Here is a 14,124-nt window from a genome sequence, read left to right on the forward strand (position 1 = left end):
TAATGCAATGGGTCCCATATAGACATTTCATTCCAAAAAACAAACCTGATCGATTGATACCATCAATAAAAAATTGTCATCGAGCCCGTCACCAGCCCTCCATAAGTATGCCAAATGACAAGAGATCTTAAAATGGTTTACAAATCACTTCCATACAATATAGTTATTTACATACATAAGTACTTTAATACGAACATTGCAAGTTAAATAAATATAAAAGCTCGTAAAAACGTGTAAACATTAACGTTACTAACCGACCCAGACATGATATTTGATATTTATTTGGTATTTATTGAAATAAAATTTTACAGCATTACAGCTAATGCGCTGTAAAACTAAGTAATTAAAGCTATAAATAAATAAAATAAATAAAAATAATTTATTTTCAGACAGTTCCATAGTTGTTAGCATAGAGTAACTTATACTAGAGCGGTACTGTCATAGTAAATTTTGTAACCCCAGTAAATTCACTGCCATCTGTCGACACACTTTAAAACTAAAAATGAAGATTTATAAAAATACGATAAAATGTATTTAAATATGGATAAATGATTTTTTTTATTTGCATTAATTATTTTTATGATTTTGACCCATGTTCTTTCACTGATATGCGTTAAAATTGTTAAATAACAAACGAAACCGTCAACGCCATCTATACGACAGTAGGCCAAAGCTAGTAGCGCCCTCTGAACGAGAATCAAATTTTCTTGATTTTCGAGGCACGTTTTTTCCTTAGACTGTATCCATCTATTACGGAGTTATATCTATCTTTGTTGTTAGTATTAACTTACAGGCTATGTTATGTTACAGAACAGTACCTACACTAATGTAATAAAGTTATAGGATAAATATGACAATAATTAATAAGCTACCTATGTTGATTCACAAAAACGTAAAAAATCTTTAAAAAGTTTATAATTTTTGTCGGCAAACAAGTCACAGTCAGGTGCAAAAGATAAAAAATTGTTGAGGAGTGTCCGAGAGCGGACGATTGGAGAGTACTGGTGTGCTTGTGTGAAAGGTTTCATTAGCTAGAAGGCGATGGCTACGACCACGCAAGTAATTGTCGGGAACGAAAAAGGTAGTCATCTTCGCCATTCAATTCGCCCACCACATGTACACGAAAAACTAATGATCAAGTTGGTGAAATAGGCGCCAGGTGTAAACAATAATAATAGTAACAACTAACCGAGCCGCAGTGCGGGCACGGTATGACAGGTAGCTCGGGCAGCATGTTGCGGTAGAGTAGCGGCGGCGGGAGGCCCGCGCGGTTGTCCGCGCCCGCGCCCGCGCCCGCCTGCACCACCACCACGCTCGCTGGGCTGAGACGCACAAGTGCACTGCGGGAGCATACCACCGGCCCGCCCTCTTCTTCCTGCGACACACAAGTGTACGATGTTTGATAGCAGATCTTGCAGAGAAGATAGAAGAGATCTTTGTAGATACGGATGAATGCCGTTGCCGATTCATGTTTTTTACCACACCAGCTGGTAAAGGCTCTCTTGATTGTTCAAAAACTGATGAGAAGCTTGCATTTTATCCAATCAATTATCAATTAAAACCAAAGATCGATTATTCTGACCTCGTCAAACTTGTCCAGAAACGGGTCGTACTCGTCGACGTCATGGTTTATCCGAAGCACCTCGGCGCCGCCCGTATCCTCTTGCGCGTCGATGTCAGGCAGCGACGTGCGCTCTATTAGCTCCAGCGCTTCTTCATACGATATGCCTTCCGCGAGCACGAACTGCACTAAGGGCAGTACATCTACAAATAAAAGGTTGTTTCATTCGATGTGTATAGTGCGAGAAGACTTAAGTGTTCTTATTTCGTTTCTTTCTATTGCACGTATTGAAAAAAAAAAACCCGGCCAAGTGCGAGTGGGACTCGCGTTCCAAGGGTTCCGTACATTACACAATTTAAACAATGTATTTTTTATGCGAAATGTCTTTAAAAAAACCCGTAGGGATCGGATCAAAAACTGAGTAATTAGGTCCGACTCACGCTTGACCGCACATTTCTAATAGGTTTCCGGTATATCTATAGGTAAAGATCTATTTTGTGTATTTTTTTCAAAATTTTTGGCCCAGTAGTTTCGGAGATAAAGGGGGGGGGGGGGGCATTTTTGCCTGTTTTCTTGAATAACTTCTAAACTGTTTGTCTTAAAATTATATAAAAAATATATTTGAGATTCTCACAATAAGCTCTTTCATTTGATATGTAACACGATATAGTTTGACAAACTTTATTTTTTTAATTTTCTCATTTACCCCCTAAAAGTGGCCCCCGTGTTTAAAATTATTATTAGCAGAAGTTGGTGTACAATTAAGGTGCTCACAAAGTGGCTATCGTTTCATTTGCCAAAAATATGTTAACAGTAAGGATAGCATTTAAATATGAACGCTCAGTATGCCAAACTTATCATAGCAGTCGGTTTTAATAATATCTTTACACATTGCGGATCACTAACACATCACCTGTCAGAAAATCACTGGTATCTATAAGCAGTCAAATATTGCAATAATATCTCAACAGGAGGTGCTCAAAAATATCTGAACACGTACTCTAAGACAGGTTCAGATATTTGTGAGCACCTTGGCCGCTACAATATATCTGATGGCGACTGTACATGAAAATAAATATTTTATATGAACTCACAGTAGACTAGGCAAAGCGAGGCAAAGGAATGCTCAGATGTTTGAAATAGCTGCAAGGCATGAAAATGCTCATAATGTAAATTATGGTGAATATTTGAACTATTTTTTTGCCTATTATCCAAGAAGACTACAAACATAGCAAAATATATCAAAATATATTTCTTCGTTTTGCAATTAGGGCAAGTTATATATCATTTTCGTATAATTTAGGAACGAGAAATTCATTTTTGAAATAATTAGCCGACCTTTCCATACAAAAAAAAAGAGTTTTGTACAAAAATAAAAACGTTATGTAATTTTTGGGGACAATTTAGGCTGTTACAATGACAGTGTGGCGATATGTACTAAATAAAAAATTGGACAATGTAGCCCATTTATTCTTAATTCTGGAAAATATCACTGTATCACTTTAAAGTAGGCATTCATACATCTTTTCGCATTTCGCGTAAGACGCATTTACCTCAAGCGACGCACTTATCCCGGTTGACCTTATCTCGGTTTCCGTGGTTGACCGAAACCTTATTTTTCTGAGTGAAGACTCAAGATACAAGAAATAGATCACGTTCTGTAAAAAATTATAATGGCATAAAAAGTTACCCATTTTTATTGCTCTTGAGAGTACATTCTTTGCCCACAGTATTTGATTGACAATCATCAACGTGCTACCTTTGTCCTCTGAATCCGAAGAATTTACATTCCGATTTAACGCAGACGAAGTCGCGGGCATAAAGCTAGTATCTATTCCACAAATAGCTGAGCACTTTTAACCTATTTGTTTAAAGATGTCACCTAAATGTCATCATTTCATAAATATGCAAGAGGTACATATATAAACTTCCTCCTATAGACAGGAACCCTTTTAAATATCAACTCATAGTCATGTCATGACACAGGCGCTCTTTTAGTTGTAAAATACCTCACCGCGAGGCGCAGCAATATTGGGATTCAAAACGATGGTTAAGTATTTGTGTTTTATTTCTTGTTTCCAGCAATCGATTACTTTTGATTTATTATCGTATCATATATTATTTTACGAAAATAGATTAATCCAATGTTAATATCGAATCGAATATAAGGCGCACCATTTGGTAACATCCTGCATCATTTTATACTTGAACAGATTGTACCTACACGCGTTTATCCCTAAAACTATTTTTTTGTATTGTTTAATTAATATTGTAATTTGCACTAGCATAATATGTCATAACTGTATGGGAGTAGAGTTAAAATACTTATGCTTTATCTAAGTACGTGATCTGTGACAAGAAAATATTTCATAACTATCTTGCTGTAAAAATAATTCAGACACAATTATTTGACGTTTCAGAGAAGAGTGCATACTTGTCATTGCATATGTCTGTCTCACGTCTGTCTGTTAAGATATTTTTGAAGTTTGACTGCTTAGATACGACTGACGTTCTACAAATAAAAGGTTGTTTCATTCGATGTGATGTATTTATTTTTATGATTAGTAAGTGTATAAGAAAAAATGAAATCTGATCTGTTAATATATTTGTGACATTTTGAGTGCCTAAATAAAAAAGCTATATTAGCTGTTAACATATTTCTGATGATTTACACACACACACACACACACACACACACACACACACACACACACACACACACACACACACACACACACACACACACACACACACACACACACACACACACACACACACACACACACACACACACACACACATCTTAGGCGATTGTGTAGACACAAGTACGATCATCGGCACGCATTTTCTTGGGTTACCGACAATTCACCGGTTGTTCACGATTACAGGCAATAATGGTCACTTACATGCGTGCTTACATGCGCTCCCTATACAATTGTGAATGCCTGTACTCACCAATCTTGGGCCATTGTGTAGTACGAGCCCGCGGGCCACAGAACACACGCTCAAAGTATTCCGTGTCTGAGGCGTTAGGACTGCAAATTATAGTATGAATCTTCTCAAAGAATTTTTACACCTCACACCCTAATCTGTTAAACAATAGTAGATTGTTAACCAGGGGATGAAAGGCACTCATTCCTGCCGAGGTATTTTAGTAAATCGCCAATAGTCTGAGGCTGAAATGATGCCTTTCACCCGAGTTAAACACTACTTTTCATTTCGAATACGAGGAAAGTAAAATGCGTGTGTTTTTTTTTTAAACATGACTAAGTATACATTTTTATAGCATTTATTGAGGGTACTTTCAATTAACAATTTAGGCAAAAGTATCGTTATTTATGGAATGGGGAGTCAAATATCAGAATGAAAATTGTATAACAAATCCATTTAAACACAAATTTCAATTGCTTATGGTAAAAAAATTACGAAAATCTTACTTCGAACACGTATCATTTTCTGCACACCTTTTAAAACAACAATGACCCTCTTTCAGAGCATGAGAAATGAAAAAGCCTTTGTTTCTTTTGTTCAGCAGTTACCAATGCTACCGCTACTGACTAAACGGGAACAAACTCGTTTAAAAAGATATTTTTCTCAAAAATGGACGGCAAAGTCGACATTGCCGGTTAAAAAGTAGGTCGCGAAGTGCGTTGTTTATGGTCAGTCAAAAAATTAAAAAGTTAAAAACATTGCAGTCTCGATTTCGGGACTGCAATGTTGCATACAAATTCCATTATTTGTCGAGTTCCAAACTTTTTAAAAGTTGAAGTGGCCATATCAAATGAAGGCATAGGTCTATTAAACAGCCAAACAGATGATCAGTACTTATTATTATAATGTTGGTACTGCGACTATTTAGCTGTCTCAAATAGGTTGGCGTATTTTCGGCAGAAAAATACACTTCGTTTTTCAATTAAAAAAAATAAAAAGGCGGCAAAGCAAATCTTATCAATTGTTTTTACTTTTTTCTGTGAAAATATATACGTAAAAACGTTGCTTCTATAAAATACTTCTATTATATTTGTATTTATTGCGCCATTTTTGAGAAAAGCACTATATATGACTCGGCAGGAAGGCTACTTGCTGGCTTCGGATTCAATTAAACGGACTCCCAAGGTCGTCCGTTTAAAACGAATCCTCAGCCAGCAATTAGCTACTTCCGAGCCCCGACAATAATGTACTATTACCGTCCTATTTATATGGTTCAAATTTATGTACTAGCTCTGTATTCTTTGGCCACACAGGCAACCGATCGTCCTTCATTACCCAAACTCGTTATCTCAGAATGAGCTGATACACGAATTAAGGTCTGAGGTCTAAAATCATTTGAGAAAATTCATACTATAAATAGCTAAATGCTAACCATGCGAAGGCAGCGAATACGCAGGTGTGTGCTTGCAGTGGAGACAGCGCGGCGCGGGCGCGGGTGTGGGCGCGGCGTGGCGGCGGCAACGCCAGCACAACGGCGACACGTCGTCGTCGCGCCCGTCCGGCGAGCCGCCCGCTCGGCTCTTCAGTATCAACAGCTCTACGCTCTCCTGCACAACAATCGCAGTAATGCTGTCAGGTTTCAAAGGCAATCTTACTTAGTCGACTTATCATATTCTAATTACGTTAATCATAGAAATAATTACGTTGTGTTGTTTTGTACGGTCGCCATCAGATATATCGGAGCAGTCAAGGCGCTCACAAATATCTGAACACGCCTCTATTGTCATGGCCTTAGAGTGCGTGTTCAGATATTGTGAACACTTTGGCCGATCCGATATATCTGATGGCGACTGTACACTTAACAAAACATAGAAAAGTAATTTTAATTTACAATAAAATAAGTCTTTTTTTTAGGCGCGTCGCTTGTTCATTAAAAATCATGTATTAACATAAAGGATGACAATTAGCTTTTCGTAATTCGTTTCTATATTTAACATTCAAAAGTTAATTCAATAACTAGGTATTTATTAATTCATAGTTGTTCTAATGGAGTGACAGAATGTATGGCAAGACTAGGCGTGCCCACAATACAAGCCTTATTAAGCTTACCGTGGGGCTTAGTCAATAGGGAATATTACGCGAAACTCTGCGTAGGGGGCGCCACTACCACAATCTGAGGGTCTATCGCGAAACAAGAAAACCGAAATTTCGTTATCTAACATCTCTGTCACTTGCATATTCGAGCGATAAAGAGGCATATAGCGAAATTTCGGATTCGCGTTTCCCGGTAGGTCCTCTGTAAACAAACCGCCTTGATGCATCTATGTCATATTTTATTATCTCTGAAAACTTGTCAGAAACCTGTTAAAGGTACAGTATGTATAAGTTACTCTATGCCCTTGCCCTTTAAAGAAAAGACTGATTGGCTTGTTAAACAGTGCTTCTATAGCATAAATGACTTTTTACAAAACTAATATTATAGAATTATTAATAAGTGTTCAATACAATTTTGTGATTATATAAGTGAGTAGTAATAATTATGTTGTATATTGAATATATATATTTAATATGCCTGTGTCTCACGGAAGTTTTGTTATTAAAATTGTATATTGAAAGTAGATTTTAAATTAGCTAAAAGACATGTCCAAATACTGTACGTCTTTGTAAGGCAGGATGTGGCGAACGTTAACCTGTTATTATATAGGTACCTAAGACCATTTTGTAAACCCATAACCATGCAATAAAATATATTGATTTGATTTTACTTTTATTTATGGTTTACTAAAGGGGCTAGTGCTGCACTCTGGTGGCAGAACATTGCAGTAATACCCCTATTTGTGTATCTAATAATGTCCTGTAATATTTAATAATTTAAAATCGGTGCAAATTATAACTACATTTCTTTGTAATACCAAAGATCTATTGATTGCGTAAGATGTGTAAAGTCGTGCTTAGAATTTGACAGCTAAACGAAATAGCGCTGTACGGCTCCGTAAATTATAAGGTAACTTTGATTGTCAAAAGTTGAAGTTTGACTATTCAGTGACAACAAAACAGGTATTATAGCGCAGTAAAGTGCCATCTGTTTCGGTTGTCAAACTAGAGGGGGCACGTTTTTTTTCTTAGACTACCTCTCTAAATAACAATCAATAACTTTTAAAAATATATGTAACGCTCCACCTACACTTGCTGGGTATATTCAACTGTGCTATTACTTAGGTATCCGCGACATTCTCAAAATCCCATCACCTCATAATAATCTGTCCACATGTCGCCATAGCAAACAGATGGCGCGCCATGTGAGCGAAAGTTAGCAGTGCTTGAGCTCTCAACGTGTATAGGTACTTATCAATATTTTTTTAGGTTAGGGTTATAAAGAAAGCTGTCTGAAATGTCGAATACTTAGCTAAGGTGACATGGAAGCATGGAACGCATCCTTAACGCCGGCTGGAGGTCTCCCGCGTTTTCCATCTGTCACTGTCATTATTGTCAATACATGCATGATGATGCAATGTACAATGTTCTTGTTAATAAATGTTATATATCTCAATAAAAGTATCATATAATATTACATGGTGCCGAAACCCGGGAAAACCATCAAAATATGGCCGAAAACAAAACAGACGTCAACATAAAGCCGCCCAAACAATTCATAATAAACGCTAGTGAAGATGTAATATAAAAACAATGTAAGGCACTCAGAACAATAGCATAAATAAATAACTTACTTGAAGTTTTTGTGGTATTTGCAGAGCCAAGATCTTGTCCAACATTTGCCGAGCGAGCGAATGGGCGTTGAGGGTCTTCGCTTGCTTAGCGAGGCATAAATATAAACAGCTGGTTTCAATAAGGAAAATATCAAACAATCACTTTTGTGTATTGTATACTAATATTAATAGTGCTACTGTGTTCGAATCCAAGCAACCTGCGCGGGTCCCTAGAAATGCTAGAGCATACTGAACATGACAATAGGCTAGATGACAAAGGTTTATTTTTAGGATCAAATGTCAATATGGGACCCATTGCATTAAAGCAATACAAAAGTCTGAAATGATAGTCAAAGTCCGACAGTCGTACTTCACTCGCGAAACGCTTCTAAGAAAACGATAAGTGAACGTGACGTCAAGGTCACAGAGCCCATCTTGAATGTATGGACAAAATAAGAAAATTGCGTTTTTGTCGGTGAAATATTGCGTTTTTTTATAACATGTAAGGAATCGAATGATACCCTTACTTATTCCTTTTTGGAAATTAAAAAATTACTTAAATTGTGAAACTTTCAACTCCTGTATGTTTTTATTACTTGCATATATTATTTTAATATCTACATTATTGTGATAAATTGCTCATTTGATATCTATGTTACTAGATTTTGTTATAAAATTCAACATGTGTCATCATCCTTATTGCGCAGGCAGTGTATATCTTTAATTAAGATCATTATATCCTAGTATGGCATTACATACTTTAACAATAACCATACGTACAACGTAAGAGTATAATTCCACCGATGTTTGCACTTTCCGTACCTGGCTCGAAACTAGAATTGTCAGCGGGAACACTAAAAACTTACAGTCGATGACATGACGATTGACACATGAAATTCCTAAATTATCGAAGTAAGCTAACTATTGCCTACTGTACACGCGGATGGCACGTTATTCCCAAAAACGTCGTCATTATAAGCTTTTCTCCAATATGCTCGGAAATATTCGCCTTATTGTATCAAAACTAGTAAGGTACATTATGTCAAAAAAAAACATTCCTGTACAGTTTTAGCCGACGGGAAGTTATTACTGCAATGTTTTTTAAACCTTTTAAAGACATGTTTAGACTAAGAAAACAATGCATAAATGATGCATAACGTCTAATAATTAAAAAAAAAAAAACGACTTCAATGGGCGATGCCGCTGAAAGTTCACTTATTGTTGATGGTGCACTCTTAGATTCCAGACAATGAAATGAAAAAGACAGCATCTTTTGCCTAATTATGTAGAAAAGGAGATAAAACGACCCACTTTTCTAGTAGCATTTCGTTTTTGTAAGGGTCGCAGTTCTAACCTAACTTAACCTACTTTTCTGATAGCATTTCGTTTCTGTAAGGGTCACAGCTCTAACCTAACCTAACCTACTTTTCTGATAGCAGTTCTGTTCTGTGAGAATCGCAGTTCAAAAGCCACCCACCCACCTAACCCAGTTTTCTAGTAGCATTTCCGGGTGCGGGTCTGGGTCTGGATCCGAGTCCGGGTCAGTGTCCGGCTGTCCGGGTCCAAGTTTGGGTCAGAGTTAGGTCCGGGTCCGGGTCCGAGTTAAGGTCCATGTTCAGACCCGGGTCCGGGTCCGAGTCCGGGTCCAAGTTTAGGTCTGGGTCCATAAGGAAGAAAACAAATCGCCAAACGTGAACTATGTGTCATTGAAGAGTTCCATTCTGATCATCATCAGCAGTTCCACTTCAAATGTCACTTTTTAAAATGTACATGCTGGATTTGTTGATGAAAATACAAAAATCACTATATGTATGCCTTTCTCATTTGAGGAGTTCCCTCGTTTCCTCGTGGGTCTCATCATCAGAACTCGAGCTTGACAAAAATATGTCTTAAAAACTTAAATTGTTTAACAAACATAAAGAAGAGGACAAATCGTCAAACGTAAACTATGCGTCAAAAGAGTTCCATTCTGATCATCATCAGCAGTTCCACTTCAAATGTCACTTTTTAAAATGGAAATGCTGGATTTGTTGATGAAAATACAAAAATCACTATATGTATGTCTTTCTCATTTGAGGAGTTCCCTCGGTTCCTCGTGGGTCTCATCATCAGAACTCGAGCTTGACAAAAATATGTCTTAAAAACTTAAGTTGTTTAACAAACATATAGAAGAGGACAAATCGTCAAACGTAAACTATGCGTCAAAAGAGTTCCATTCTGATCATCATCAGCAGTTCCAATTCAAATGTCACTTTTTAAAATGGAAATGCTGGATTTGTTGATAAAAATACAAAAATCACTATATGTATGCCTTTCACATTTGAGGAGTTCCCTCGATTCCTCATGGATCCCATCATCAGAACTGCTTTTTGACAAAAACGGGACCAATCTGTATGTATATACTTATAATCAAAAAAAGAATTTTCATAATCGGTCCAGAAAGGACGGAGTTATGGAGTAACAAACATTAAAAAAAAAAAAAAAAAAAAAAAAAAACAACCGAATTGAGAACCTCCTCCTTTGAAATCTTGAAGTCGGTTAAAAAAGGATACCGCAAGGCGTTTTTGTGTCTTAGGCCTCATAAGCTCGAGCGTCGCGCGTCGAGCGTTAAAAAAGCGTTTGAATGACACAAATGGATATGGATACATGTGTATTTATTCACACGATGGCGGTGGCGCTTTTTATCAAGCGTTGTTGGATTTTCGACTATAAGCGTTGGCCGTTAAGTCGAATTTAGCGTGCGAGCGAATTCAAGCGCCAGTGTGTGTGGGGCCTCTTAAATAACTTAGTTTTTTTAAAACCTGTCAGAAGTTTAGACCCGTTTAGAAACTAAAGTACCTATATTCTCGAATTATTCAATAATCAATATTAAATGCCAACAAAAACAATCTTATTTGTTTAAAATTATTAAAGAATTGTTTGTACGTTTGGTATTTTCATTCATGTTTTACAAATAAATTTAATAAAATTGGCATTTTGAACAAGATTGTAAACATAAAAAAAAGTTAAATTTGGAACATGATTGTTCGATTTGAGTGATGCTTGATGCATAATAGTGCCCTCCAGTCCGACCAATTAAAAAAGGCTCCGTTTCCATGCATATTATCAGCAATCAGTTACCTTCTTAACTCAGTCGGATAATATAATAAAAAAGCTCGAGTGTTATAATATAACATACTGAAAAAGCACGCGTGTCTAATATCTAGGATTATGAGCCAAAAATCGGTGGAATAAAAACGTTATGAGCAAGTATGTTGAAAATCATGTTTATTTTACCTTATTACTCGCATCGAATAGCAATTCGTGGATTCGTCTTGTTTGTCCACACATATCCACGAATTGCCCTTACCCGGCCTCTGCAATAATGTACAATTGTGCATGTGTGTGATAATGAGTGTGTGAATGTAATTTAATTTGGGATACAACATAGAGACGCCGGGCGGCGGCTGGTCGGCGACGAGCGCGAGCACCATGCGGGCCGCGTTGAGCAGTGCGTCCGGCTGGCTGAGCGAGAACGGCTCGTGCACGCAGCGGTGCACAGCCTCATACGCGTGGTACACGCGCGCCAGCCGCCAGTTGTGAGAGTACTCGCGCATGCTTCGCTCCCGCTCCCTGTGAACAGGATTATCATCGTTACAAGGACTAGCTGGTAACAACGCAGAGCGGCGCGACGTAGAAATCGACAACGGTATCCATATCAGTACATCACTCAATTTTTCGAGCGTGCTCGGCACACGGCTGCTCCCAGCAGTAATTAAGCAACAGTCTATGAGCGAGAAAGAGAACGTGTCATACGGGCTACCGCGTCGCCGAAGCGCTTTTCGGCCACGCCGTGGTTCATTGCGATGTAGCTGCTGTACGAGAGTACCTGCCGTGCGCGGCGCCGGCGGTCTCGAGGCACTGCGCAGCCAGCAGGTGGTACAGGTAGCCCGCGTCACCGAAGCGCTCCTCGGCCACGCCGTGGTTCATTGCGATGTAGCTGCTGTACGAGAGTACCTGCCGTGCGCGGCGCCGGCGGTCTCGAGGCACTGCGCAGCCAGCAGGTGGTACAGGTAGCCCGCGTCACCGAAGCGCTCCTCGGCCACGCCGTGGTTCATTGCGATGTAGCTGCTGTACGAGAGTACCTGCCGTGCGCGGCGCCGGCGGTCTCGAGGCACTGCGCAGCCAGCAGGTGGTACAGGTAGCCCGCGTCACCGAAGCGCTCCTCGGCCACGCCGTGGTTCATTGCGATGTAGCTGCTGTACGAGAGTACCTGCCGTGCGCGGCGCCGGCGGTCTCGAGGCACTGCGCAGCCAGCAGGTGGTACAGGTAGCCCGCGTCACCGAAGCGCTCCTCGGCCACGCCGTGGTTCATTGCGATGTAGCTGCTGTACGAGAGTACCTGCCGTGCGCGGCGCCGGCGGTCTCGAGGCACTGCGCAGCCAGCAGGTGGTACAGGTAGCCCGCGTCACCGAAGCGCTCCTCGGCCACGCCGTGGTTCATTGCGATGTAGCTGCTGTACGAGAGTACCTGCCGTGCGCGGCGCCGGCGGTCTCGAGGCACTGCGCAGCCAGCAGGTGGTACAGGTAGCCCGCGTCACCGAAGCGCTCCTCGGCCACGGCGTTGTTTACCAGAATGGAAAACACCCGTCGCGCCGTGTCCAGTTCGCCGCCCATGTGGTACGCTGGACAAAAAACACAAATGATAGATACATGTGGTAACCTGGATGAAGTTATTAGTCTGAACTCAGATGCATGGTAAAAAGTGATTAATAGAGTATGATGAGGTTGACGTTTTGGTAGAGATTGAGGGATCGTCTTATGATCACTAAGGTGAAATCGGTAACTATTAAGGTCGTCTAACATCGACCTCGATTTGATCCATACTAAACGCGACACTGTCATTGCAGAGGTAAACAGATACAAGTAGAAAAGTTCTCAATAGTAAGATTACACGTACCCTTCTGCGCCTCAACGAACTTGTTCTCACGCGCCATGCGGTGCGCGTGCGGCAGGAACACGTCGCGGCGGCACTCGGCGTGCTCGCGCGCAAGCGCGAACGCGCGCGGCCACTCGCCCGCCGCCACCGCCAGCTGCGCCACTTTCCTGCGACAGATCAATGTTATCGTAACCCAGGATACACATTCAAGTTACAACCCTTCTAAGAAACGTCGGCGGCGTATCCCAAAGCGTTTACGGCGGTGGATCAATTCTAGAGAACATTCATTTTTGTATTTGGATACAAAAACTCAAATAGCCAAAACGCATATACATACTGTCATCGCTCCGGAGTTAACAAGATGCGAGTAAACGTAACGCGTTCCAATCCAGTATGTCTTTAATCGTTAAATCTTAAATGCATGATTTTTTTAATTTTTAGAACCCATTTTTTTTCTGTTGAATTTGTGAGCTGTCCAATGCTTTGTATAAATTTGGCAACAATATGCATTTAAGGGTTAAGGCCTAAGGTTCCCTAGGCTAACCAGAAATTCATCTATGTAGCGTAAAGTCGCTCAAACCATTTCCTGTTCAGCTTGTTAAGTAGATCCTCGCATTTAGATTCCTAGTGGTATGTACGTCAAGGATCGCAGAACATTAAAGCTTAAATTGCTATGGACCATCGCCAAGATGCTGGTATAGTATTTTTCAAACTCGATAGGTAGGGTGACAGGTGTCATCTCCATATAATTTATAACCTAAAAATACCAAAACCTCGCAAAATTGTATTAAGATGACATATTGTCAGCGTACTCATCGAGTTTGAAAAATACTATAGAAGTCGGCCGCTGCTGCGTGCTCCCCGGTTATAGTCTCTCTAAGTCTCTAGTTCTAAGTCTCGTAGCGTTGTCCAACATGTTAAATAAGTACTAACATTTAGGGCCTGTTTCACAATGTCCAAGTAAAGTATTGGATAGCTAATTAACAAATAAATTAACTGCCAGATAAAA

The 14,124-nt window shown here is 39.7% G+C and overlaps 1 protein-coding gene and 1 long non-coding RNA gene across 2 annotated transcripts in view; both read right to left on the reverse strand.

Annotated features, from left to right (window-relative positions):
* The window catches only part of LOC134754520 (uncharacterized), a 246,645-nt gene that overhangs the window by 111,545 nt on the left and 120,976 nt on the right, over positions 1-14,124 (reverse strand). The gene's annotated exons all lie outside the window — the stretch shown is intronic.
* Positions 1-14,124, reverse strand: part of LOC134754466 (intraflagellar transport protein 122 homolog) — a 53,591-nt gene that overhangs the window by 5,805 nt on the left and 33,662 nt on the right. The window contains exons 16-22 of the mRNA XM_063690800.1: positions 13,137-13,282; positions 12,684-12,861; positions 11,623-11,796; positions 8,221-8,329; positions 5,925-6,099; positions 1,583-1,764; positions 1,190-1,375 (exon numbers count right to left, since the gene is read on the reverse strand). Coding sequence (XP_063546870.1) covers positions 1,190-1,375; positions 1,583-1,764; positions 5,925-6,099; positions 8,221-8,329; positions 11,623-11,796; positions 12,684-12,861; positions 13,137-13,282 — 1,150 coding nt within the window. The remainder of the gene's footprint in view (positions 1-1,189; positions 1,376-1,582; positions 1,765-5,924; positions 6,100-8,220; positions 8,330-11,622; positions 11,797-12,683; positions 12,862-13,136; positions 13,283-14,124) is intronic.

This window comes from Cydia strobilella, chromosome Z (genome assembly GCF_947568885.1).
Source record: "Cydia strobilella chromosome Z, ilCydStro3.1, whole genome shotgun sequence".
NCBI lineage: Eukaryota > Metazoa > Arthropoda > Insecta > Lepidoptera > Tortricidae > Cydia > Cydia strobilella.